Genomic DNA, 22,903 nt, shown 5'->3' on the forward strand with positions numbered 1-22,903 from the left:
TTGCTCGGTCAATTTTACTCGCAGAATTTCAGGTTTGGCACTAAGGTGGATCTCAGTTGATTCTCTACTCGTCTGTGTGAATTTTCACATCAAAAAGTACCGAAAAGTTGAAAGTTGAGGCCGTTGAAAGGAAGTCTCTAAAAAATGGAAGAGCTCTCTCGTTTCCTCCCCTCCTCCTCCTGCTCCCTCTTCCTCAACTACATCTCCCTCCAGGAATCGATCCTTCTTCCTTCAACCTCCACTCTCTCCTCTTCCCAACCAAGGTTCGTCGACTTTCCATATCCACACACCCCATCCATCCAACTCGCATGCATGCATCCAACGCGTCCAACGGGAGAGAGACGAAGGGAGGGAACGAACGAACGAAGGGCGCGATGGGGACGAGATCAAGCGTTCGTGAGATCCTCGGTGAAACTTTAACGACCCTTCAACTCGTGTAGAAGTGAACTTGGACGAGAGGCAAGTCTCCAGTGAGCTTGTACGAGTTGATATCGAGTCTGTAGGTTGGATGGGACTCTCTTCTCTTCTCTCTCTCTCTCTCCTTCCTCCCTCCCTCCCTTCCAGCCTTCCCTCTCCCTCCTCCTCCTCAATCCTCACTCCTTCCCTCCCTCCTCTCCCCTTCTTCCCACGCTCAACCTACTATAATCGATCGTCAACAAAATCTATACACCGACCTCGCTCGCTCCCATCGGACCTCCTCAAACACCACCGTCCCTCCTCCCTCGCCTCGTGCGCGCGCCTCTCTCTTCTTGACTGACTCCAGTCAACAACCACCCCCACCATGTCCTCCAGCCCCAAGGAAACCACCACCGCTACTCTCCCTAACGCCAACAACAAGCGAGCCCTCTCTTCCGAGCCTGACGACAAGGACGCCAACAAGCGAGCAAACATCCAAGAAGACGAGGACGACATCACAGCCGACGACGCAGAGAAACCTACCACCCCTACTACCACTACCTCAGACAAGACCAAGATGGAAGGAGACGACGTTACTATGGAGGCTACCGAGGAGACTGTCGCACCGTGAGTCCCCAGAAGCGATGGATGGGAGGAGGGAGGGAAGGAAGGGGACGAGGTCGCTGACTTTTTCACCTTGACCTCTTTCCCTTCCTCCTCGCTCTTTCGTTTCCTCCGGCCCATCTCTACGACGCTTCCCAACCATTCTCCAGTTCCACTTCCACCACCACCACCACCACTGCTCCTACCGAATCTACCCCTTCCACCAGCACTCTTCCTCCTCCAGCTCCCGATTCGTTCGTTCACCTTCCCTTCCCTTCCCTCCTTCCCCTCCTCCGCGTCGCAAAGCTCATTCGAACCCTCCCTCCCTTCCTTCGCCCTTCACAGCGGAGAGGCTGCTCCTCAACAGATCCAGATGCGATGCTTGATCGTCACTCAGGACGCGTCCGTCATCATCGGAAAGGCTGGAAAGCACGTCAACGAGATCAGGGTTCGTTCTTGGTTTCTTTTCATTCCCTTCTCTTTGTCGTTGAGCTCGACGCGTCTCTGGCCGTCGCTCTTTCGAGTCATCGAGAGCTGAATCTGACCTTGATTCTCTCTCCTTTGCTCTGGTATCTACAGGAGAAGTCTGGAGCTCGAGTCACCGTTTCCGAGTCCATCCCTGGAAACCCTGAGCGAATCCTTCACGTCTCGGGAGCTCTCGACGCCGTCTCCAAGGTGAGATCTTTCTTCCTCCGTCTACTCTCCTACCCATCCTCTCGATCGCTTCGTCCATCTGGGTTCAACCTCGTTTTCAACTTACGAGCTCGCCCTCTCCTTCCCTCTCTTCTCGACTTCGGTCACTGACGTCCATCTCCTCCGCCTTCCCTCCTCCCCTGCCCTCCTCAGGCCTTCGGCCTCATCGTTCGACGAATCAACGACGAGCCCTTCGATGTCTCTTCCGTTCCTGGATCTCGAGCCGTCACCATCAAGTTCATCATCCCCAACTCGAGGATGGGCACTGTGTGAGTTCAGCTTCTCTCCTTCCTTCCCTCGGACCTCACCTCTAACCACTTTCTCCCCTCCATCTTCTTCCCCTCTCACAGCATCGGAAAGGGAGGATCCAAGATCAAGGAGATCCAAGAAGCTTCCGGAGCTCGACTGAACGCTTCCGAGGCCATGCTCCCCGGATCCACCGAGCGAGTCCTCTCCGTCTCCGGAGTCGCCGACGCCATTCACATCGCCGTCTACTACATCGGAAACATCCTCCTCGAGTACCAGGACCGACCTGCCGCTGGAGGATCGTCCAGGGATACCTACCGACAGGCTGGAGGACGAGAGTCGTACGGTGGAGACAGGAGGGAGGAGAGGAGGGAGCCTCGAGCGCCTGGGATCGATATCAGTGGACCTGGAGTGCAGACTCAGCAGATCTTCATCCCCAACGATCTTGTGGGATCCAGTGAGTGTTCTTTCCATCGTGGTCGGGTGCTGGGTTGGGCTGTGTTGGAAGAGAAGGAAGATGCGGAGGAGGAAACTCGAGCTGACCGCTTCTCCCCCTTGTTTCCTCTCCTCTACAGTCATCGGTAAGGCTGGAGCCAAGATCAATGAGATCAGGACTGCTTCGTCGACTCAGGTTCGTTCTTTCTTCTTCCCTCCCCTCCTTCCTTTTCGGCGCGTCGTTTCGTCCCGCTGACCTTCGAACCTCTTCTCTCCTCCTCTCAGATCCGAATCATGGAGCCCGGACAGCCTGGAGCTTCCGCCAACACCGACGAGCGACTCGTCACCATCACCGGTCAGCCAACAGGAATCAACATGGCCATCCAGCTCTTGTACCAGGTTCGTTCCGATCCTCCTTCTCTCTTCTTCCCTCGAACGCGTCGACTGACGCCTCCCTTCTGCCTCGTTTTTTAATTCCTACAGCGTCTCGAGCAGGAGAAGGCTGCCCGTCTCCAGGCTGCTTAGATCTACTCCCTTTTCTATCTCCCTCTAGCCTTTCCGTCCCTATCCCAACCCATCTCGATTAAAAATCCCCTCCGTCCAAATCCCACTCCTTGCTTTCTCCACCACAACCCACAATGCCCCATCCCTCCCCTTATCCGTCTCCATCTTAAACTACCTAAACAACCCCCTTACACACTCCCACCATGATTCGATTCAATCCTCCCTTTCCAGAACCTTGCCCCCAAAAAAAACACAACCCATCCTCCTCCTCCCTCCCTTTTTTTTGTCTTCTCGCTTCTACCTCGTCGTGTGTGTTTTTCTGTACTGCTCTTGAAACCCTTTTCTGCTCTTGGTCTTTCGGAAGAGGGAACGAAGCAAGGATTTTGTAGTGGGAAGAAAGGCGAGAGAGGGAGAAGAGATGAGCTTCGATGAGGCGAGGTCAGTTTTGAGCGCTCCTTTGTCCGCGACGCGTCGGAGAGCTGACTTCGATTCTGTTCCGCGCTCTTTCCTCGCTCGCAGGGCTCGTCCGAGAGGGTGGGTATATCAAGATTACAAGGAGGAGGGCGAGAGCGAAGATACAGAGGTCTGCCAAAAAGGCCGCCCAGAGCTTGCTAAATCGAGGAAGAAAAACAACGAGCTCGCTCGCAGACGGCTGTCGCCGAGGGCTGCAGCTCGTATCTCTCCCTCCTCTCTTCGTGACTCGCTTCGCTATCAACCATCACTATCTCACAGACTGTACATTTTGACCACGATGTCCCCGGCAGCCATTCTCCCGCACTCACTCGACCTCTCCAGTTCGTTCTCTCTCCCCTCTCCCTCTCGCATCCTTTCCTCACTCACCCTCCCCCTGCCCTCCTCGTTTCCTTTCCCAACAGAGCACTACTCCCACCTCACCGCCTCCCGTTCCGCCTCCCAAGTCAAAGCTCTCGGCTTCCTCGCTTCCCAACCAGGCTACATCTCTCTCGCAGGAGGCAAACCTCAACCCAACCTCTTCCCGCTCTCGTCTGCGAAGTTCACCGTTCCGAGCTTTGGGCAGTTGGGGAGTGAAGGCTTGGAGGGATGGAAAAGTGGAGAGGACGAAGGGATGAGTTTGGAGTTATTTAAAGGGAAGGAAGGAGGGGTGGTGGATTTGGAGAGGGGACTGCAGGTGAGTTGACGAAGCGAGAGAGGAGGGAGGAGAGGGAGGGAGAGGGGAGATTGAACGCTGGGTTCTTTTTGCTGACCTTCGTTTTGAACTGGCTTTACGTTGACAGTACGCTGGAGGACCTAATGGATTCTCTGAACTTACGAAACCTTTGATGGAGGTGATGAAGCTCGTTCATGTACGTTTTCGTCCTCCGACTTACTGTAGAACGAGCGCTGATCTCTCGTCTTTCTCCTCGCTTTCGATCCTTCGACCCTCTCTGTTTCGTCTATCTGTAGAACCCACCCTACGCCGATGCGACCGTCGTCCTCACTCTCGGAGCCAGCGATGGAATCTCGAAGACGTTCCAGCTCTTCGCCAACCACGATGGGACGACGAACGTTTTGGCTGAACGATGCACGTTTGGGAGTGCTATCAATACGGGAAGGCAGGCTTTCAACAGTGAGTACCTCGCTCACGCTCGATTGGGTTGATTAGAAGCTGCTTTGGGAGCAGTTGAAGGCTGTACGAGTTTGGGTCGACGCGTCGGGCTGATTTCGTTCGTTCTGTTCGTTCTCGCCTTCTTCTCCAGTCAAATTCTGGCCCATCGAGATGGACGGAGAGGGACTGCTCCCCGAGAGTTTGGATTCAGTCATGACCAACTGGGATGTTTCAAAGCAGGGTCAGAAGCCTGGGTTGCTCTACACCGTTCGTCGTTCTCCCTTTTCTTTTGAACGAGAACGCGAATCTTACGCTGATCTCTTCTCTTCTTCTTCGCTCGTGTTGGCTTCCAGATCCCATGCGGTCAGAACCCTACCGGATCCGTGCCGAGCGATCAGAGATACCAAGAGATCTACGAGCTTGGTCAGAAGCACGATCTGATCAGTTCGTCTCTACCCTCTCTCCTCTCGAATCACTCTCTCCGATGGCTGACCTCTCCTCGAACTCTGTTTTTTTTTGCTTTGGTTCCACAGTCATGGAAGATGATCCTTACTACTGGCTTCAATACCAACCTTACGTCGCCGACCTCGATGAACGAGCGAAACTCCTCGACGAGGCTCTCGGAAAGCTTCCTCCTACTCCCAGTCATCCTTCGGAAGAGGATTTGGGTCTTCTAGCCGAGGCTTTCAACGGCTTTGCGGGAGTGAGGAGTCACTTGAGTCGAGATGTCGATGGAAGAGTCGTGAGGTTAGATACGTGAGTCGCCCTTTTCATCTGACGACCACCACTCCCCGCTGAACTGACCGCGTTTTCTTCTAATCGTACAGCTTCTCGAAGATCTTTGCTCCCGGACTTCGAATGGGATGGATCGTCTGCAACGAGAAGTGAGTTTTGACGCGTCGAGGAGCAGGTCGTTTCTTCACCTTTGCTCACCTCCCTCTCTCCTTCGTCTTTCTCAGGTTTGCCGAGAGGATCTACCGAATCGCCGAAACCTCGACGCAGCCTCCCTCTTGCCTCAGTGCGCAGATTTCCCTCCTTTTACTCGTCAGAGTCCAGCCGAGCGCGGCTGAGACCCGACTTTCTCTTTTGCTTTCGTTTCGTCTCCAGCCCAATCCCTCCTCGCTTCTTACCTCTCTCCCGACCACGGATGGGGAACCGGCGGATTCCTTCGATGGATCTCGGGGGTTCGAACGGACTACCAGAAGAAGAGAGATAGCTTCCTCGACTCGTTAGCGAAGTTTGCTCCGTCAGTCGCGTCTCCTTCTCCTCCGACTCTACTCGATCTCGAAACTGACGCGGACGCGCTCCTCTGTTCGATCTGCAGTGAGGAGTACGTCTCTACCACCCACACTCGAGGTGGAATGTTCTTCTGGCTCAAGTTCGCTATCGAGAAGCACCCTCGATACACTCCGGCGACGGGTTCCGCACCGTCGAACGTCAACGCTCTTACACTCGAGCTGTTCCGTGAGTCTAGCCCTCTTCTATCCTCGATCATCGAGAACTCCTCTGACCTCTCCTCCTTTCGTGATTCACTCGCTTTCGTCAATGCAGAGGCCTTCCTCGACGAAAAGCTCGTCCTCTACCCAGGGAGTGGATTTTCCATCGAAGCTCCTGGAGAGGAAGGGAAGTGGGAGCTTCCCTATCACCGATGCACGTTCGCTGGAAACATCGAGGGAACCGAGAAGGGGCTGGAGGTGCTCGGAAAGGTAGTGAAGGTATTCTTCGAGGTGGCGAAGTAGTTTTCGGTTGCGACGCGCCTTTCCCCTTTCGAGTTGATCTTAATAAGATCGATCACTTCTTGTAGAGCTTGTGTAAACGTGACATCATAAGCAAGAGGCTACTCTCTCTAAGTTACATAACTGGTCAACGAATAGCGAACAACCGAATCCGAAGTCGCCTACGCGTCGCTGTCGTCGTCGTAGGCGTCCTCCCCCTGCCAAAGATTCGAAAACCATCCCATCTCCCGCTCCAACCACTCGAACCCCAGCCTATCTTCTTCATCCCTGAAGGGAGTGACAGGATTCCTCCTGTAGGTAATCCTCCGCATCCGCATCTTTCCCCCCTCGTCCTCGCCCCATCTCGCCGAAACCATTCGTCTAACCGCCGTCCAACTGGTCCTTGAGTCTCCGAGATCCAGCGACGAAAGGAGAGGACAGACAAGCTTGTCCTCCCCCTCCCCTTGAAGACCGTCGATGAGAACGTCCGAGATCGTCGAGTCTTCGAGGAAGAGGGAAGTGAGCGACGGCATTCGTTTGAGGTCGTCGAGGAGGGAGAGTTCGTTCCAGTCGGGAAGGGATTGGGAGTCGCCTAGGCGAAGAGTGGTGAGACGGGTTGTGTTGGGATGGTAAGGGGCCGGAGGGAAGAGGAAGTTGTGATAGGATTGGAACTCGCTCAGGGAGAGGTCGAGCTTGTCGAGGAGGGGTGCGACGAGGTAGAATGAGTCCATGAAGGGATCTCCGTAGTACTCCGTTAAGGAGAACGACTTGAGCGATGGGAGCTCGAGGACGTTGGTTCTCTCGATTCCGGAGCTTCCGAGACGAACGTTGACTCCTCCGACGAGTTTGATCCTTTCGAGGTTGGGGAGACGACGGAGGAGAGGGAAGAGGGATCGTGTGGTGTGGAAGTGAATGTTTCGAAACTCTAGCGTGGTGAGAGTAAGTAGGTCCGAGGGAGGAGGGTTGAAAGTGGGTAGAAAACCTGGCCAGAAGGTGACTCGAAGGGAGAGGAGGTGGGGAGGAGAGGCGCCGAAGAGGACCTTCCAAACGTCGTCGAGACAGACTTTGTGACCCAGCGAGGCTTGTAGAAGACGCAAGTCAGATCCCTTTCCTTCTAGAAGACGGTAGATGGTGCCGAGGTTCTCATTGTCGAGACTCTTCCAGATCGAGAGAAACCGAAGGCGTCCTCTCGAGATCAAGGTTTCCGCCCTCTCAACAGCCCTTGAGCTCGCTCCTCGGATCTTGACGTCCTCCCATAGTTCCTTGTCCTGAGTGAAGACTGATCTCCACCTCTTGCAGACTCCAGCGAGGGCGAATCCTTTGCCGGCGGACCAAGGAGAGGACGACCGAACGACGAAGCGACCGACGAGAAGGAGGAGTTCGGGAAGGAGGTAGGCGGTGAGGTTCCTCGATTGACGGAGTAGACGCAGGCGTGCTTCGGCGATGTGCTTGTAGTGGGAGGAGACTCCTGGAGGTTGTGGTTGGGAGGGGATCGAGAGGACGAAGCTGATGAAGTGGGGAGGAAGACGAGCGAGGATAGAGAACAGACGCCGATTCGTTCCCTGCGAGACAGGAAACAAGAACATGGATGATGAGCGATTTGCAAAAGAGAGTAACGCGATGTATAACGGGCGTCACTAGCCATGTAGGGAAATGGGAAGGTTGTGCTACGAACCTCTTCTGAGCGATCCCACTCCTGCTTCTTTCCCTGAAAGAGCCTCATTTCCAGCATTCGAAGCTCTGAGATAACCTCCGTCCGACACTTGAAGATGCGGGCTTTCTCTCCAAATACCTCGACAGCCTGAGGAGAGGGAAGAAGGGGTGAAAATCAGAGAGAGGCGACGGAGGAAGGAAGGAAAACGAGCTGACCTCGTCGAAGTGCTTGAGAGCCCGGTCGTAGTCTCCAGAGTTGAGATTATCCATTCCGTTTCGAAAGGGGGGTTCCCAAGGTTCACCGGGAATCATAGGAGAGGGGAGATAGGGTGGCGGTAGAAGAAGGGCTGGGAGAAGGTGATGGCCGTTGGAAGACAAAGAAGGGGAAAGCTCGACGTCCTTTTGACCTCGACCCACGACTCCCTTTCCGACACTTTTTCTACCTTGGACCATGTCAGAGGTCAGTCAAAGCTCTAAAAGACCCAGAGATATTCTCTCTTTTGACTTTGCACGCTGGTTTCCGTACAGGATCGAGCTCAACTCGTCTGGCCCTGGGACGTGCTCATTCACCTCGTCCACGTCGCAGATCCTCCAGCTCTCGCTCTACTCTCCAGAGTCTCGTTCGACTTCTTACAAGCAGCTGGTCCTCTTCTCTATGGATCTGTCGTCATTAGCTCTCGACTTCAAATGGAAAGACTGCTCTGCTCGACACCAAAGGAAGAGGACGAGGTTTCGGTGAGCTCGACCTCTCCTTCCCTCTTCCCTCTTTTGTCTCGTCTCAGCCTTCTGGAGCATATCTTTGTGTTCCGACTTCTTCACAGCCACATCGAATCACTCCCTTCCTCTCTCTCTCCCAAACACAACATCTCACGCTCGACTACACCTTTCATTCCTCCTCCTCCGCTGACCACCTCAACCCCTCCGTTCGACACCTCCTCCCCAACTCTCGCCTCGACTTACCCTCCATCTTGAAGACTCCCCTTCAAATCCACTCCCTCCGTATCCTCCTGAGTCACTCAACCGCTCAACCAACTCAACACCTCATTCGAACCGAACTCCTCCATCGCTTCAACCCATCCATCTTCAAAGTCACCATCGTTCAAGTTCCTCCTCGGCCACACCTAACGCTCTGGTCCCTCATTGGCGATCCATACACGGCCCCCCAGGTCTATGACCGATGGGATCGGTTAGACAAACTCGTTCTGGATGGAGCTCTTCCGTTTGCAGTTCGAGAGGGAGCAGAGGTCGTGCTCGATCTGAGACGAGCGGAGGGACAAGCTGGACCGCCTCAGATGTCTATGGGATCGACGGTCTTACCGATCTCACGAGCATCGTTTGCTCGGAGATTGGTGATGATGAAGATGGTTGGGAGGGAGGGACGGTTGAGGCTGCTCGTCGGGAGTGAGGAGGAGAGGGAGTGGGTGCTGAGGGAGGGTGAAGCGTTCGAGCAGAGGGTGAGGGGAAACCTTGATGTTGAGGTGAGGAGGGTGAGATAAAATGAGATCGGTGTTCGTGAGGTTCGGTGAGGGTTGATGATTGTAAGGAGAGAATTTGGATGATCAAGAACGACGCGTCGTTCTTCGACGAACAGCGGTTAGCTTTGCTTTTCATCCACCTCGGTTCCCTCCTCGACTGCTCATCGGCTGATACCATTGTGTTCACTCGTTCTCCAGTCACGTCGGTATGTCAGCTCTCGCTTCGAATCCTTCGGTACCCTCAGGCGCGTCGCCGTCAGCCCTCTCCTCCCTCGCCACTTCACTTTTCGCCCTCGAGGCGGCAAATCTCGACAGCTCATTCAACATAGAGTAGTTCTATGTATGTCACATCTTGCCTTGTCCTATCGCACTCCATCTAGTAAACAGGTCAGTCTTCTTCTCTCGAATCTTCGCCGCGTCGCATCTCTCGCAGCCACAACCCGCTGACTCGTCTTCTTTTCTTGCCTCGGACGATCGAATTCTACAAACAGATGTTGATGTTGATTTTCCTTCGTATCTCGGCGGCTTGGGTCTGAAGCAAAGAGTTAACTGCTCGTTTGGCTAGGCGAAGGGCGAAGGAGGAAGGAGAGTTCGAGCTATTAGCCTAGAGTAGAAGTCCAATCGCATTACTTTATCCTCCGTTTGGATTGCACGGACTACGACTGGACGGCACGAAAGGACGGGGAAGCATAGTATCGTAAAAAAGAAGAAGCTGCTAGCGAAACGAAAGACTCAACTCAACCGACCAATCTCATCCAGCCTCCTTTAGTCGTCGCGACCCAAAGCTGATCCCTCACAACCTCGTCGCCCTTCGCTCCGTCTCGGGTGATCCATCGGATCGAAGTGAGCTTGGGAAGCTGCTTGGCGAAGAGGAGAACCGTGGGAAGGAAGTCGAACGAGGGAGTTGACTGTTCGACCGAGTTCGGATGGTCGGGATGGAAGAGGGAGGTTCGTTCCTTCGAGATTCGATTGTCGCAGACGACGAGGGCTCGGAGGGTCGGAGCGAGAGGCGAGAGGGAAGAAGAGAGTGGTCCCTGTGACAGAAGAGAAAATGAGCAAATCAGAAGAGTAGGTATGAGGGGAGTTGAAGCGAGAGAGACGAAAGAGCTCACCAAAACCTCCGACCAAAGCAACCCGTCTCCCGTCGCCTCCTCGTCGTCTTTACCAACTCGAAGCTCAATCTCAAGTCTCTCCAATCCAACCGCAGCACCTACAGCAGCAATCATCCCAACGAGATCCTCTCCAATCTCTCCCAACGTGACGCTCAAGTCCCTCAGCCCTTTCAAACCCTTCAACGCGTCGAACACCTCTGTCGCGTCCTTCCTCCCGAAAGGAACCCACTCCTGCTCTCCCCTCTTCCCCTCAGGAGGTCTTCCAATCTCGAGTCTCCTGACTCTTCCCATCTGAGCGACCGTTTCGGCGTTGAGGAGGAGGGGGAGAAGGGTCGTCTCCGAGAGAGGTAGGGCGTCCGTTTGGAGGACGTTGAAGGAGCCGAAGTTGGTGCTGGACGTCGCAAGAAAACCCCCTGGAGCCATGTGGATCTGACCGTTCTGGGATCGCATGCTGATCACTCCCGTGTGGATCGAGATCGACTGGAGGACGGGAGAGGTGTGCTCGAGGAGGGAGAGGAACCAGGGTTGGAGGGAGGAGTGAGGACGGTCGAAGTACATCGTTCCGTCAAGATTGGCTGTGATTTCGAGGGAAGTGAGGGAAGGGAAGGTGGGAGTGGTATCGAGGTCGGGAGCGAGGACCTAGGGGACAAGAGAAAACAGAAAAGAGAGGCGTCTAAGTAGTTCTCAGAGAGGTTGGGACTTGAGAAGAGGGACTCGCCTTGTTCATGTACAAAGCCGAGGAGCGGATCTCGATCTTCTTGAGAGTGGAGCTGTTCCTAGAGACCATATCCTCGACCTTGCCGGAGACCGAGCGACGGTATAGAACGTGGAAGCGTTGGTGATCTCCTTCGAAGCGAATCTCCTCCAGGCCTGTGAGGAGGAAGAACGAAGGAGGAAGCTGTTCGTCTTCAAGGAATCCATCCTCGATTTCGATGACCTTTGGAGAGATCGAAGGAAGGTTCTCGAGAATCGTCCAGAAGTCCTCGGAGGGGATCCCTTTGTTGCAAGCGATGGTTCGAAGGGAGACGAGGAGGGGAAGGAAGGCCGTCCAGGCTTCGACGAAGCCTTCCTCTTCTCCTTCTTCTTCCTCGTCCGCCTCGAAAACGACCTTCTGGACGAGGGAAGCGAGATCGGGGGACGACGTGAGGGCTCTGACTCGTTCGAGAGAAGAGGGTTGTCCGATGGTGAAGACGAGAGTGTGGAAGAGGATGGGTCGAAGGAGGGAGGAGAGCTGGTGGGAAACGAGGGAGAGATGGAAGAGATCCTGCTTCTCGAGTCGAGCTTGGAGGATTGGAAGGAGCGAGACGAGTAGGACGTCGTTGGGGAGAGTAGATAGGGACATGTTGAAGTTTCTTCGATTCGAGGGAGGGAGCAGAGTTGTGGTCGGAGGAAAGGAAGGAGGGTTCGACGTTCGAAGCTCACCTCGACCTCTCCTCCGCCTTCCTCCTCCCAACGGCCATGCCACCTCGTCCTTCCTCCTCCTCTCTCGAAAATTCTGGCCCAGCCAAGAAGCTCAAGGCCGACGACCCCCTTCCAGATCGAGAGGACAAGACTTTCAACCACGAAAAGGCCGACATCGTCCTTCGAGCTCCTCCTCACCCCAACGCCTCCAACCGAGCTCACGTCCTCTTCCCTCTCCGATCTCTCGTCCTACGAGGAGCCTCCTCAGTCTTCGACGACCTCCTCGACATCCCTCAACCTAAAGGATCCCCTCCCAACCCCATCATCAACTTCACAGAGGACGCCGACACCGTTCGAAGGTTCCTCATCCTCATCGATCCTGCAACCACCTTCGGCCCCCTCCCCACCAACTTCCCTCTTTACCAACTCAAAGACCTCTTCCTGCTCGCCGTCAAGTACCAAGTCGACGGCCTAGCCAGTGAGTTGGAAAGACAGCTCATGTCCCACGCCTGGAGGAAAGCAGACCTGGACCTGTTCGAGTTCGCTTTGGACCACGAGCTTTGGGGCGTGCTCGGACGAGCTCTGATGACACTGGAGAAGCCTATCAAGCTCTCCTCCTTCCCAAAACCTCTCAGAAGGAAGATGGGTGATGAACTGTGGGATGGGATCGTCGATTGTTACGACGGGACGAGTTTGGTACACGTCGCGGAGTTGATGAAGCGGCTGGGTCACTCTGCCGGCTTGAAATTCGGATGCAAGGGGAAGGTTTTCCATGAAGGTGTATTCGAAGAGTAGGTGAGTATATCGGCCTAATTTTTGCTCAAACTCGACTGCCTTGTTTCGAGAAGTTGCTGATTCTGCCTTCTCCCTCTGTCGCAGAACAAACCCTCTCGCTGGCCACCTTCGATAACATCCGCCGCTACTCCGCTCCTCCATCCTCCCTACCCCGAACCTATCCAAGTTCCGTCCCTCTTGTCAATCTCAAAGTCGTTGCGTTCAACTCCAGCTCTCTGTGAGCACTCGGCTCCTCCTCTTCGCTCCTTCGTCTTCTGCGACCTTGATCCTGACCCAGCTTCCTCTCTCTCCTCTCGTCTTTCGGTTTATAGCATCATCATCTCTTCATCAATTCAACTCGGCCACCACCGTTTCTCTTCCTCAATCCTCATCCGTCCCTCGCCTTCGCCACCGGGGGAGACGCGTCGGCCAACACAACCGCTCGACCTCTCCCTCCCTCCTTCCATCCTCCGACCAAACGACATCAACATCAATCGCTACTCCGTCAAGCTATGCTCCAAAACTTTCCAACTCCTCCCAGCCCAGCCAACCTCATCACCCTCTCTCCAATCGCTCCACACCTCTCCTCCTCCCTCACTTCCAACCCACCCAACCCTCTCTCCTCCCCTCTCCCAAGTCAACTCCCAACCCTCTTCACCCTTCTTCCCCTTCCAACCTCCGTATCCTCCTCCCTCCCTCACAAACACTCCCAAAGCCCACTCCCCACAAACTCCAACGAACGCTTTCGCCTTTCCCTCCGTCGCCGACTCCAGGATCAAGACCGTCGAGCCTGACGGAACGGGAACGGGAGCCCAGATCTCTTCGAACGGCTGTGGGAGGGCGGTGGTGAGGTTGGTCATGGTTCCTTCTTCGAGGGTGTTGCCGGAGGGAAGGAGAGTGAAGGTTGCGGTGTCGGAGGAGGGAACGATGTTGGTCGAGGGAAGACGAGAGTCAAGGACGTTGGTGAATCTTATGATGGCTCGCTCTGAAGCAGCGACGAACCAAGTGACGTCAGTCGTGCAAGAGAATCTCAGGACGTTGAGCAGGCCGGAAAGAAGCGAGAGAACGACGAAGCTGAACTCGACTCACCATCTGTCCCTCCGATTTGCTCCGTCTCTCCAGCCATCACCCAGTCTATATCCCCGTCTGATTTCCGAACTCGACAGTCGACGTAGTACCTGGATCCAGTGAGGACGAGGGTATCGGTATGCTCGGAAGGAGGTTCAGGGATCCAAGCGAGGGAGAGTCGAGTTGAAAGGAAAGCAGGGGAGGTCTGTTGGAATCAAGTCAGTTTTCGTTCCATGTAGAAGAGACTGAGAATGAGGAGGCGCCACACCTTGAGAGGAGGAGGAGACATATGTTGGAGATGATGGTTGTTGGGAGGAAGGAAGGAGAAGCGACCATAGGACGAGATGGCAAAAGTCGAGCGACGCGTTTAATACCCGACCGATTAGCGCTGAGATCTCGGTGAGAGTCTCCTGACCGCCTGATGTTCAGCGCGGTGTCTATGGATGACACTTCTGCCCAAGGAGCTCCGAGAGATTTCGTGCGAGACGCGTTGAAAACGGATGGGCTGAAAGGCGACGCGTCGCGGGCATCTGTTGTTTTTCTCGCTTGTTGTGCCTGCAAGCCAGCAAGCTCCCGGAATAGAAGAATACAGATAAGCATTTAAGAACCATATAACAGTTCGAGAGCTGAAAATCTGCTCGCGCAGCCTGTCCAATCTCGTCCGAAGCCGAGTCAACTTCGCTTCGTTTGAACTTTGGTCGCCGGATCTTCCTCCTTTCTCTCTCAATCCACAACCTCGCCTTTCCTCTCTTTCCAGACATGACCTCTACCTCCCTTCTCGATGCTGCTGCTTCCCTTTCGTCCAAGTCCTTTGACGAGATCCCCATCATGTGAGTTCGGTCTCTGGGTCTCTGCCAAAGAAGCAAACGAGTCGGAGCTCACGCCTTTCTTCTCCTTCTCTCTCTCCCCTCCGTTTCTCTACCAATACAGTGATCTCTCCCTCTCCGACGAAGAGCTCGTAGACTCGGTTCGCGAAGCTTGTCTCGTTGCTGGGTTCTTTTACGGTTCGTCTCCTTTCTCTATCGACGAATCGGTGATGGCTGAGTTGAGCTCGAGCTCACCCTCTCCCTCGTCCTCGCTTCCTCCGTTCTTCTCTTTGCGTGTTGCAGTCAAGAACCACTCAGTCCCCGAAGAACTCGTCAATGTGACTTTTGATTACGCTCGGAAGTTTTTCAGAGAGCTCGATGATGAGGAGAAGATGAAGGTGGGCTTATCGCGGGCGGAGAGAAGGAAGCGGGGACGGAAAGCGAGCTCGAGCTGACCCTTTCTTCCTTCTTTTTTTGCTCTCGTTCTTGGGTTCCTTTCGTTGCTGGCTCAGATTCACATATCCAAGTCCAATAACTTCGAGGGATACATGGGCCTGATGAGCGAGAACACTGAGCGAGTTTTCTTCCTCTCTGCGGCCAAATCAAACCAACGTCTCGAAGACGGGAGACGGGGCTGAAGTCCTTTGTTTTTTGTACCTCTTATCTCCACAGCCCAGCAAATCGAGGAGACCTGTAAGTAGTCCTCTCTATCTCGAGTGCGTTGCTTTGCAGATCAAACCTTCTTCGAGCTCACCCTCACCACCTTTCTCGACGTCCTCCCCTCAGTCACGAAGCCTTCAACGTGTCTCGAGAACACCCCTCCGACCCCCCGAACCTCAACCCTGTCCTCGACGCTGAAGGAAAGCACGGAGAGAACATGTGGCCGGATGAGGAGCTCGACGGAGGGAAACTGGAAGGTTTTCGAATTGGAGTTCTGACCTATTTGTGAGTCCTCGTCCTGACGACGCGTTTAGTTCCGTAGAGACCTTGATCTGATCGGTGCTCTCTTTTGTTGCATCAGCCAAGAGATTCTGTCCCTCGGAAAGCGTCTGTTCCCTCTCTTCGCTCTCGCCCTCGGACTTCCTCGTGATTTCTTCGACGACAAGGTTCGTTCGACGCGTCGACTCCATCTCTCCTCTCCCTCGGCTCAACCATGAGACTAAACCACTTCGAGAGGTTGAATTGAAGCCTCCGTGGCCTATCGCTGACCATGCACTTCTTCCTTTCTTACAGACTCAGAACATGGCAGCGATCATGCGCCTTCTTTTCTACCCTCCTCAAACTGGTCCTCAAGACGACCGAGTCCTCGGAATTGGGGCACACACAGATTACGAGGTTTGTTTTTTTGAACTTGTTGCCCTGTTTGACAAGTGATGAGATTGCGGTTACGAGCTTCGTCGTCGCGTCGTTGCTTTCCTTTTCATGTCTCTGTTCTTCTTACAGCTCAACCTGAACTGACACACGATTCTCCCGCTCCCGTGTGTTACCATTCCCTTGACTCGTGCAGTGCTTCACGATCCTTCGTCAGTTCGACGGAGTTGAGGCGTTGCAGGTCCTGAACAAGCAGGGAGTTTGTGAGTTCTCGACGTCTCGCCTCGTCTACACTCTTCCCTCGGCGTCGCTTAATCTTGCTGACTCAGCTTCGCTCGGCCCTCGTTCTCGAATGAAGGGATCTCCGCTCCTCCCATCCCTGGGACTTTTGTGATTAAGTGCGTCGCCGTCTCTCTCCTCCCTTCTTTCGTTCTTCACCCCGTCCCCCTCGACCTCCTTTCTGACCTACGTCTCTGCTTTTCTATTTCGAACTATAGCATCGCTGATCAGCTTGCCCGATGGTCCAGTGAGCTTCTTTCCTCGAATCTCGTGCCGTCGCGTCCTCTTCGAACGGGCGCAACTGACGCGACGATCTCGTTTCTCTCCCTTCGTCAGACGACATCTTCGTTTCCACTCGACATCGAGCCATCAACAGATCCGGAGCCGAGAGGTTCTCGATTCCGTTCTTTTTCGGAACAGATCACGATGTCTCCCTCGTCGTGAGCCCTTCTTGCCTCGCCTCGGTCGTCCGCTCTGTTTCGACGCTGACCTTCTTCATGTTCTCTCCTTCTGCTCAGCCCTTCTCCACCTGCGTGTCTGAAGCTCGACCAGCTCGCTACGAGCCTATCCTCGCTGGAGACTACGTCCGAGGACGACTGGAGGAGACTTATTCGGTCTCGGTCGGTGGGTACGAGGCGGAGGGGAAGTAGAGCAGAAAACAGGGCGATAGATACAGGTTTACTACATAGACGTTGAAGTACAGTTCAAACCTCTTCAAAGATTATTTCCTTCCCCTGAACGATGAGCTGAAACGAGTTCCTTCTCCTGCTTTCTCGCTGTGAGGTCGAGAGACGATGTATACATACCAAAATAGAGTGTCTTTACAACCGAACCGCCGTTCCAACTCGATTCGATTGGAGCGAACTTGGAGACCTCCGACGGGGACGATTCGAGCTCGAAGAAGGAAGGGTGCTTTAGCCGTGCTGCCAGAAACTCCTGTTAGATCGTAGGAGCAAAAGGAGCGAGAGTCAGCCACTGAGTTACACAGGAAAGGAAGAGGACAAAATGAGAAAAGGAACGAACGTCTTCCCCTCCGCTCCCAACGCTTCCAGTCGAAGGACCTCCTCCTCCGAGAGTCGGAATCCAAGAGCTGATAGAGACGAAATGAGATCGACAAGTCAGGTGACGTGCGCGAGAAAAGGAGAGAAGGGAAGAAAGAGAACTCGCCTTGTCCGTTCTGGAAACGAACGAGCGAACGAAGAAGGAAGAGAAGGAAGAGAGACGCAAGTTAGCAGTTTGTTCTTCGTGAAGTAAGGAGAGAACAAGAAGACGTACCTGTTTAGCCTGATGAGCGTTCTTCGCTCCACCTTACATCCAACACCCACCGAAAATGCGCAAACGCGTCGTGATCAGTCCCGTCCTCTCTTCTTTCCCTCCCCCCGTCTCCTCTCGCGCCTCCGCTCATCACTCACCAAGCGGAATAGCACCTACACCCCCCCAAACCAAGCCCAAAGCAAACGCCCGCGTCAGCATCCAACTCCTCTCCCTTTCCCTGTTACGTTCGTTCCCTCACTCACCCTTCGACAAAACCCAATTGATCGCAATCGCCGAGACCGGTACGTTTCTCGTCTCGGCAATCTTCTTCATCTCGTTGACGAGAGGATCAATTTGGGACATGGGGAGGTTGGAGAATCTACAGGAGTTCAAAAAGGAGGAACGATGGGTGAGTTCAGTTCGACGCGTCGAACTGATGGAGGGAGGGAAAGGGATGGAGGAAGAGAGAGGGTCGAAAACGAACCTTCGTCCCGAAGGAGGTGGGTTCTCCGCACTGTACTTCCCTGAAAGTCTTCCTTGAGCGAGAGGGGAATCTGTTCCAACCAACACGAACCCGAAACCCCAAGTCAGCTCCTTTCTTCTTCCCCTCCCCTTTCCTCCTTCCTTCTTCCTTTCCCTGCCCACCTTCCCTCAACCATCCACCCGCACTCACAAGCCAAACAAACCACCCCCCTCTTCTTCATCTCCTCCATCAGTCCATTCTTTAAGGGGCTCTGTCTCAACAAGTTGAACTCGATCTGGTTGGAGGCGAGAGGGACGCCGTACGAGGCGAGGATGGCGTGCATCTTGATGAGTTCGGAGGTGGAGAAGTTAGAGACTCCTACTGTCTGAAAGAGGCGGAGTCGAGCCGAGGGAAGGTGGGCAGGTCGGTGGGAGGGAGGGAAGAGGCGGGAGGGAAGGAAGAGTGAGCGTGAGTTTGGATTTGGCTCGTTTTGGACCCAGAAACGATAGGGTTTTGGACGAACCTTCGCTAGACCCAACTTCACACACTCGGCCAACTCTCTACCTTGAGTTTCCCACGAGTGGTAGCCTGCAGAAGGAAACCAAAAACGAACGCGTTCGCTCGCTCGAGTCAGCCGTCTTGTTCCTTCCTCTACCTTCTCCGCCTCTCCTTGTCCTCACCTCCTTTGTTTACTTCGTTCGCACTCACCAATAGGTCCATGAATCTGATACAGTTCCACCTGCTCCATCCCGAGCCTCTTGAGGGATCCTCGGAGTCCTGAGACGATCCCGCACGAGAAGAGGAAAGGGTTTCGGAAGGAAGGGAGGGGAAGCCACTGTGCGAGGACGAACACAGGCGATAGAAAGAATGAACGAGAATGTAGCGGTCAGCTTGGATTTGTTCTCTGTTCCGTAACGACGACGGGACGAGAGAACAGACGGGAGGAACGCTCGAGCTCACGGCGCCCTTCCCTCCTTCCCTTCCTCCTCAGTCAATTCCACTCACCTTCGTAGCAACCAAAACCCTCCCCCTCTCCTCCTCACTCAATCCATCCCTCAACCGCTTAATGATCCGCTGTTCATTCCCGTCCCAATCCCAACCCAAGTCAGCTCAGCCCATCTCTCTCTGTCCTCCTCGCTCGAAGCAGAGGGAACGTTGCGTACCTCACTCTCGCCATCCCCATAAACTTCCGCACTATCCAAAAAAACCTCCCCTTGCTCTTCCAACACTCCTTTCAACGCTGCCTCAACGTTCACGAAATCTGTTTCCAAAACGAAACGAAACGAAACGCGGTGGGTGAGCTTGACGCTCCTTCCTTCCACCCTTCTTCGATTCGTTGGCGAACCTTCCTCCTTCCATCCCCAAACGGACTTATCGCCCCAGGACCAGCTGTCCGAGATAAGATAGAGATACGAGTTAGGTTTAGCTTCCGAACAAAGGGCTGAAAGAAGGAAGGCAGCTCACGTCCCAACAGCCAAACAAGGCACTTTGACCTCTCCTCCCTCTCTCGAAGGTAAGCCGACGCGGGTTTGGGAGGTGGGCACGTGGGAGGGGGAGAGGAGAGGGTTGGACATGATGGAGAGGGGTGGTTTGACGGAGAGGAGGGAGGGGGAGATGCGCATCCGATGATGGGAGTTCGGAGGGAAGGAGAGCAGGGAAAGAGGGTCGGGCTGAGTTCGTTTGAGGCCGATGGAAGGAAGGAAGGATTTTTTTTTTCTCGCGAGGAATCGGTGAGGCGGAAGTAGTTGAAAAATGGAGCTGAGCGTTCGGGTCTTTCTTTTCGAGGAAGTCTGGGAAATCGAACAAACGAATGAAGAAAAGTGGACGAGTCGAGTCTCCAACGCCTCTCGTTTCCCGTATAATCGCATCGCACACAGAGCAAAGCATGCAAACGTTCAAGAAGCCACCCCCAAAAAAAAGACTACACCCAACGGGTACTAGACTAGACTAACACCGTAACTAGAGAGAAAAGCGTCCGAGAGAGAAAGGAAAACGAGCTTAGAACGAGACGAAGATCAGGTCGAGGTTGATTATTTAAAGAGTAGCTAGCGAAACGAGCAAGCGAGCGAGTGGTTGAGGTGGAGAGGAGGCATAGGGAGGGTGTAGAACAGAGTAGAGTAGAAGTGACGAGCACGAGAGACGAAAAAGGGAAGGGCCAGCCGACGCGTCTTGTTTCGAGGTTCGAAGTTGGAGGTTGGAAGGTTGAGGGTATCGGATCGGAATCGGAATCGGAGGAGTGAAGCGTAGTTGGATTAGGCCTTTTTGCTGTGAAACACAAAAGAACGAAACGCAAAAGGTTGCAGAAGATCAAGAAAAGTGTCAAAATCGGGACGCGTCCACATCTCGAGGCCCGGGGAGGAGAATGGGAAAGGGAAACTGGATGGGACGCACTTACTTCTGAGTCACGACGACAGCCGCGACGACCGCTGCGATGATGACGAGGATGAGGACTGTCGAAGGGAGGAGAGGAGAGGGAGGGCAGGGCAAAGTCAGCTTGAGAAGAACGAGAGGGAGAAAAGGAGAGGGAGAGAGAGGAAGAGCGAGATGGGGAACGAACCAGAGATCCAGAAGCAGATCCACTTCTTTCTATTGATGGGAAACCACAGAACGAGAGAAAAGGGGGCGGGAGTCAGCAATCACGAAGACAAAAGGAAAGGAGGGAGTCGAAACAAACCTCCTGGCCTTCTGAGCCGAAACCACCGCCGTATCCAGCTGCCGAGATCCATCCTCCATGTCCTTGTTGACCCCCACAGCCTGCTGTTCGACGAGGTTGATGGTCTCGTCCTGCTGCTCGATGAGCATGGCCATCTGAGGGAGGGAAGGGAGGGAAGGGGAAAGAAGAGGTCAGCTTCGGTTCGTTTCATTCGATGGAGAGCTTCGTTCGAGTATCCCTGCATCTGTCTCTTCTCAGGTCGAGACGAAGAGATAGAGAGAACTAGCTGCAGAGAAGGCTCGAACAAACGAAGCTCAAAACTCACATCGTTGAACAGCTGAGCGAGCTCAGTCAAAGTCTGCTCGATCTTCCTGATGTCCTCGTGTCGCTGCTGAACTTCCTTGTAAGCCGAGTTGGCCTGACCGTATCGGTTGCTTTGGAGGAGCTGTAAAATCGGAAGGCGACGAGCGGAAGGGAGTCAGCTCGAGCTCGAAAAGAAGGAATGGAAAGCTGGTTGTGGCGAGCAGAACGAAGACTCACAGCCTGCTGGAAGATCTGAGGGTTATCGGACTCGAGAACGTTCTCGATCTCTTGAGGAGTGGCATCGGGCTTGACTGCAGATGGTGGAAGGAAGCGACGAAAGGGACCGAGAGGAAAGATGGGTGAGCTTTGACCTTTTCGAACGAAGGAGGGAGCCGCGGTGATGAGCGGAGAAGAGGGGACGAACCGATCTTGAATTGACGCTCAGCTCTCTGCTTGACTTTGGATCGATGGGTCTTCTCGATGTTCTGTTGACGAGGGAGAGATAAGCAAGAAGAAGGAGGAAGGAAGGAAGGAGACGTCAGCCAACTCTTCGACAAACAAGGCCGCTTCGACCTCGTCCTTCCTTCCTTTGTTCGACGAGAGATCTAGATGCTGCTCTCTGAGATGGAGTTCCAGCACCATCTCCTATACCATCTGCGCTCCTCTACTCAGCAACCACCCATCCCTCCTCTCAAAACGTCGACTCAAACGCCCAAACTCACCTGATACTCCCCCAAAAGTCCGACAAACTGCTCCTTCACACCCTTGACCTGCTGCTTCTTTCCCTTGTCTCCCGACGTACTCGAGTTGACCCTCTTGATAGCCTGCTTGAGCTCCTGGGACATGGACCGAGTCTCATCGACGAGCTGAGCGAGCTCTGGAGGAGGACCGGAAGTCGAGTTGAGGGACTGAGCGTGAAGGGTTTTGATCTGGTTGATGGCGGAACGAAGTTGGTTGAGGGAGGTTCGAATGTCTCCGATCTGAGAGTGGTGGGGGAGGTAGTGGTGGTGAGAGGAGAACGGGGCAGAGGGAGAGGAGAGGGAGAGAGGTCAGGTCAAAGGGACGGGAAGGAGAGGGAAGGGAAAGGAGGAGGGCGAGGCGACGAAGCGGCTGGAGCTGATAAGAGAAGGTGGAGGAATCTCGTCGAGTAGGGCCTATAGATGGGTTTCGCGTCATCTCCTCTACTACTGAGAGTCCCTCTTCTCCTTCTGAAGAAAGAAGAAGAAGGAGCTAGCGGAGAGGATCGACCGTGCCCATTCCTCCCCTCCTCTCTTCTCCTTTCTCCTTCTCCTTCCACCGGTCTCCATTTCTTCCTGTCCGCCCATCCAAGCCATCCTTAGAGAGAAAACAAGCTGTTCTACGTACCTCCTGCCAGAAATCTCCTCCCTGAGGAGCTGCCGGCTGCTGCATCTCGTAGGACGAGTCTTGTTGGGCGTACGGGTTGGGAGCTCGTCGAGACGATTGCTGCTGCTGCTGCTGTTGTTGCTGAGGAGCGTAGTCGTACTGTCTGTAGAAGAGGAAGCCGACGAAACCATGGTGTAGTCAGTATAGATGAGAGGACGCGAAAAGGAGGAGGTGCGTTGACGAAGGGAAGGAGAAGGAAAGGAGGAGGCGCGTGGGTTTGGGATCAAAGGAAAAGGGAAAAGAAGGTTGAGCTTACCCTTGAGGTTGACTAGGAGAGTTGAGCTGATTGTAAGAATCAGAGGGAGCACCATTAGAAGGCTGAGGTGATCCAACAGCAAGAGAGCGAAGTCGAGGAGAGGGAAGAGGGAGGAGGGAGGAGGAGGAAGCAAGATGGAACGAGAAAGGAAGGAACAAAGGACAGTCAGCTCAGGGCCAGCTCGAGCGAAGAGAAGAGATAGAGGAGAACTCACCCTCATACCAGCGAGTCGATCCCGAGACATTGTTGAACGAGAAGAGAGAGGGGAACGGGAAGGGAGAAGGGGGAGAGGGAGGGGAGGATGGACGTTTGGGAGCGGCTTGCGAAAGTGGAAGTTGATGAGGGCGTCGGAGGCTGTTCGTTCCTCCTTCGCTTGACAACGATGAGAATCGAAGCGAGTTGAGCTTGTCGACCTGCTGGGTCTGTAGAAATGTACAAGGCCGGGGCGTAGAGCGAAAAAAAAAAATGCAAGAAAAAAAACAGAGCTTCGTTCCTCGAGCTCAAACTCCTCCCCTCTCTCCTCGTCGTCTTCGAC

At 54.2% G+C, this 22,903-nt stretch overlaps 11 protein-coding genes across 11 annotated transcripts; 6 read left to right on the forward strand and 5 right to left on the reverse strand.

Annotated features, from left to right (window-relative positions):
• Positions 1 to 22: 22 nt before the first annotated feature.
• Positions 23 to 1,235, forward strand: BDY24DRAFT_76522 (uncharacterized protein). Its single transcript, XM_076645119.1, has 2 exons — positions 23 to 263; positions 764 to 1,235. Exons 1-2 carry the CDS (start codon positions 145 to 147, stop codon positions 1,095 to 1,097), a joined length of 453 nt encoding a protein of 150 aa, XP_076495903.1. The 5' UTR covers positions 23 to 144; the 3' UTR covers positions 1,098 to 1,235.
• Positions 1,216 to 3,071, forward strand: BDY24DRAFT_76511 (uncharacterized protein). The gene is made up of 6 exons (XM_076645118.1): positions 1,216 to 1,447; positions 1,579 to 1,674; positions 1,846 to 1,961; positions 2,043 to 2,395; positions 2,514 to 2,569; positions 2,659 to 3,071. Exons 1-6 carry the CDS (start codon positions 1,373 to 1,375, stop codon positions 2,845 to 2,847), a joined length of 885 nt encoding a protein of 294 aa, XP_076495904.1. The 5' UTR covers positions 1,216 to 1,372; the 3' UTR covers positions 2,848 to 3,071.
• A 557-nt stretch (positions 3,072 to 3,628) lies between these two features.
• BDY24DRAFT_370571 (pyridoxal phosphate-dependent transferase) lies at positions 3,629 to 6,180 on the forward strand (the record flags this gene model as incomplete). Its single annotated transcript, XM_076638116.1, has 12 exons — positions 3,629 to 3,671; positions 3,753 to 4,024; positions 4,131 to 4,199; positions 4,300 to 4,462; positions 4,593 to 4,708; positions 4,795 to 4,885; positions 4,975 to 5,197; positions 5,269 to 5,325; positions 5,401 to 5,459; positions 5,549 to 5,687; positions 5,766 to 5,905; positions 5,993 to 6,180. The coding sequence occupies 12 exons, from the start codon at positions 3,629 to 3,631 to the stop codon at positions 6,178 to 6,180; spliced, it is 1,560 nt and encodes a 519-aa protein (XP_076495905.1).
• A 56-nt stretch (positions 6,181 to 6,236) lies between these two features.
• BDY24DRAFT_390925 (uncharacterized protein) lies at positions 6,237 to 8,211 on the reverse strand. Its single transcript, XM_076640736.1, has 3 exons — positions 8,026 to 8,211; positions 7,832 to 7,957; positions 6,237 to 7,718 (listed from the first exon to the last, which is right to left on the reverse strand). The coding sequence occupies exons 1-3, from the start codon at positions 8,119 to 8,121 to the stop codon at positions 6,339 to 6,341; spliced, it is 1,602 nt and encodes a 533-aa protein (XP_076495906.1). The 5' UTR covers positions 8,122 to 8,211; the 3' UTR covers positions 6,237 to 6,338.
• Positions 8,212 to 8,227: 16 nt separating this feature from the next.
• Positions 8,228 to 9,655, forward strand: BDY24DRAFT_390928 (uncharacterized protein). The gene is made up of 4 exons (XM_076640737.1): positions 8,228 to 8,269; positions 8,338 to 8,544; positions 8,631 to 9,402; positions 9,483 to 9,655. The coding sequence occupies exons 1-3, from the start codon at positions 8,261 to 8,263 to the stop codon at positions 9,303 to 9,305; spliced, it is 891 nt and encodes a 296-aa protein (XP_076495907.1). The 5' UTR covers positions 8,228 to 8,260; the 3' UTR covers positions 9,306 to 9,402; positions 9,483 to 9,655.
• A 305-nt stretch (positions 9,656 to 9,960) lies between these two features.
• Positions 9,961 to 11,805, reverse strand: BDY24DRAFT_390932 (uncharacterized protein). The gene is made up of 3 exons (XM_076640738.1): positions 11,115 to 11,805; positions 10,397 to 11,035; positions 9,961 to 10,318 (listed from the first exon to the last, which is right to left on the reverse strand). Exons 1-3 carry the CDS (start codon positions 11,736 to 11,738, stop codon positions 10,022 to 10,024), a joined length of 1,560 nt encoding a protein of 519 aa, XP_076495908.1. The 5' UTR covers positions 11,739 to 11,805; the 3' UTR covers positions 9,961 to 10,021.
• Positions 11,806 to 11,854: 49 nt separating this feature from the next.
• BDY24DRAFT_415708 (uncharacterized protein) lies at positions 11,855 to 12,813 on the forward strand (the record flags this gene model as incomplete). Its single annotated transcript, XM_076643486.1, has 2 exons — positions 11,855 to 12,575; positions 12,677 to 12,813. 2 exons carry the CDS (start codon positions 11,855 to 11,857, stop codon positions 12,811 to 12,813), a joined length of 858 nt encoding a protein of 285 aa, XP_076495909.1.
• A 255-nt stretch (positions 12,814 to 13,068) lies between these two features.
• BDY24DRAFT_415709 (uncharacterized protein) lies at positions 13,069 to 13,928 on the reverse strand (the record flags this gene model as incomplete). Its single annotated transcript, XM_076643487.1, has 3 exons — positions 13,069 to 13,556; positions 13,661 to 13,844; positions 13,908 to 13,928. 3 exons carry the CDS (start codon positions 13,926 to 13,928, stop codon positions 13,069 to 13,071), a joined length of 693 nt encoding a protein of 230 aa, XP_076495910.1.
• Positions 13,929 to 14,352: 424 nt separating this feature from the next.
• On the forward strand, positions 14,353 to 16,761 carry BDY24DRAFT_390939 (isopenicillin N synthase family dioxygenase). The gene is made up of 13 exons (XM_076640739.1): positions 14,353 to 14,469; positions 14,570 to 14,643; positions 14,749 to 14,843; positions 14,958 to 15,019; positions 15,118 to 15,138; positions 15,232 to 15,390; positions 15,467 to 15,551; positions 15,679 to 15,780; positions 15,953 to 16,019; positions 16,115 to 16,154; positions 16,254 to 16,282; positions 16,372 to 16,475; positions 16,554 to 16,761. Exons 1-13 carry the CDS (start codon positions 14,399 to 14,401, stop codon positions 16,683 to 16,685), a joined length of 1,041 nt encoding a protein of 346 aa, XP_076495911.1. The 5' UTR covers positions 14,353 to 14,398; the 3' UTR covers positions 16,686 to 16,761.
• Positions 16,762 to 19,385, reverse strand: BDY24DRAFT_390943 (aldo/keto reductase). Its single transcript, XM_076640740.1, has 14 exons — positions 19,217 to 19,385; positions 19,098 to 19,141; positions 18,916 to 19,013; positions 18,758 to 18,826; positions 18,461 to 18,587; positions 18,276 to 18,340; positions 17,963 to 18,137; positions 17,774 to 17,843; positions 17,553 to 17,668; positions 17,448 to 17,462; positions 17,311 to 17,342; positions 17,203 to 17,212; positions 17,059 to 17,125; positions 16,762 to 16,971 (listed from the first exon to the last, which is right to left on the reverse strand). The coding sequence occupies exons 1-14, from the start codon at positions 19,372 to 19,374 to the stop codon at positions 16,950 to 16,952; spliced, it is 1,068 nt and encodes a 355-aa protein (XP_076495912.1). The 5' UTR covers positions 19,375 to 19,385; the 3' UTR covers positions 16,762 to 16,949.
• A 619-nt stretch (positions 19,386 to 20,004) lies between these two features.
• On the reverse strand, positions 20,005 to 22,612 carry BDY24DRAFT_415712 (t-SNARE; the record flags this gene model as incomplete). The annotated part of the gene is made up of 11 exons (XM_076643488.1): positions 20,005 to 20,017; positions 20,148 to 20,202; positions 20,310 to 20,338; positions 20,427 to 20,560; positions 20,731 to 20,850; positions 20,946 to 21,019; positions 21,133 to 21,193; positions 21,431 to 21,688; positions 22,074 to 22,215; positions 22,369 to 22,430; positions 22,583 to 22,612. 11 exons carry the CDS (start codon positions 22,610 to 22,612, stop codon positions 20,005 to 20,007), a joined length of 978 nt encoding a protein of 325 aa, XP_076495913.1.
• Between the last annotated feature and the right edge of the window lie 291 nt (positions 22,613 to 22,903).

This window comes from Mrakia frigida (assembly GCF_051309035.1).
Source record: "Mrakia frigida strain ATCC 22029 unplaced genomic scaffold BDY24scaffold_18, whole genome shotgun sequence".
NCBI classification, from domain to species: domain Eukaryota; kingdom Fungi; phylum Basidiomycota; class Tremellomycetes; order Cystofilobasidiales; family Mrakiaceae; genus Mrakia; species Mrakia frigida.

Excerpts from the sequence above, each read along its gene's own strand:
- BDY24DRAFT_76522 (XM_076645119.1), top strand. The coding sequence starts at position 145 with ATGGAAGAGCTCTCTCGTTTCCTCCCCTCCTCCTCCTGCTCCCTCTTC. Across the intron at positions 264-763 it reads CTCTCCTCTTCCCAACCAAG|TCAACAACCACCCCCACCAT; the intron begins GTTCGTCGACTT and ends GACTGACTCCAG.
- BDY24DRAFT_390925 (XM_076640736.1), bottom strand. The coding sequence starts at position 8,121 with ATGATTCCCGGTGAACCTTGGGAACCCCCCTTTCGAAACGGAATGGAT. Across the intron at positions 7,958-8,025 it reads CTCTCAAGCACTTCGACGAG|GCTGTCGAGGTATTTGGAGA; the intron begins GTCAGCTCGTTT and ends CCCTCTCCTCAG. Across the intron at positions 7,719-7,831 it reads AGTGGGATCGCTCAGAAGAG|GGAACGAATCGGCGTCTGTT; the intron begins GTTCGTAGCACA and ends CCTGTCTCGCAG.
- BDY24DRAFT_76511 (XM_076645118.1), top strand. The coding sequence starts at position 1,373 with ATGCGATGCTTGATCGTCACTCAGGACGCGTCCGTCATCATCGGAAAG. Across the intron at positions 1,448-1,578 it reads AGCACGTCAACGAGATCAGG|GAGAAGTCTGGAGCTCGAGT; the intron begins GTTCGTTCTTGG and ends TGGTATCTACAG. Across the intron at positions 2,396-2,513 it reads CAACGATCTTGTGGGATCCA|TCATCGGTAAGGCTGGAGCC; the intron begins GTGAGTGTTCTT and ends TCTCCTCTACAG.
- BDY24DRAFT_390932 (XM_076640738.1), bottom strand. The coding sequence starts at position 11,738 with ATGTCCCTATCTACTCTCCCCAACGACGTCCTACTCGTCTCGCTCCTT. Across the intron at positions 11,036-11,114 it reads CGGCTTTGTACATGAACAAG|GTCCTCGCTCCCGACCTCGA; the intron begins GCGAGTCCCTCT and ends CTTGTCCCCTAG. Across the intron at positions 10,319-10,396 it reads TGCTTTGGTCGGAGGTTTTG|GGACCACTCTCTTCTTCCCT; the intron begins GTGAGCTCTTTC and ends CTTCTGTCACAG.
- BDY24DRAFT_390943 (XM_076640740.1), bottom strand. The coding sequence starts at position 19,374 with ATGCGCATCTCCCCCTCCCTCCTCTCCGTCAAACCACCCCTCTCCATC. Across the intron at positions 18,341-18,460 it reads TCAGATTCATGGACCTATTG|GCTACCACTCGTGGGAAACT; the intron begins GTGAGTGCGAAC and ends TTCCTTCTGCAG. Across the intron at positions 17,844-17,962 it reads GGGGGTGGTTTGTTTGGCTT|ATTCCCCTCTCGCTCAAGGA; the intron begins GTGAGTGCGGGT and ends TGGTTGGAACAG.
- BDY24DRAFT_390928 (XM_076640737.1), top strand. Across the intron at positions 8,545-8,630 it reads AGGAAGAGGACGAGGTTTCG|CCACATCGAATCACTCCCTT; the intron begins GTGAGCTCGACC and ends ACTTCTTCACAG.
- BDY24DRAFT_390939 (XM_076640739.1), top strand. The coding sequence starts at position 14,399 with ATGACCTCTACCTCCCTTCTCGATGCTGCTGCTTCCCTTTCGTCCAAG. Across the intron at positions 16,155-16,253 it reads CCTGGGACTTTTGTGATTAA|CATCGCTGATCAGCTTGCCC; the intron begins GTGCGTCGCCGT and ends TTCGAACTATAG. Across the intron at positions 16,283-16,371 it reads TCAGCTTGCCCGATGGTCCA|ACGACATCTTCGTTTCCACT; the intron begins GTGAGCTTCTTT and ends TCCCTTCGTCAG.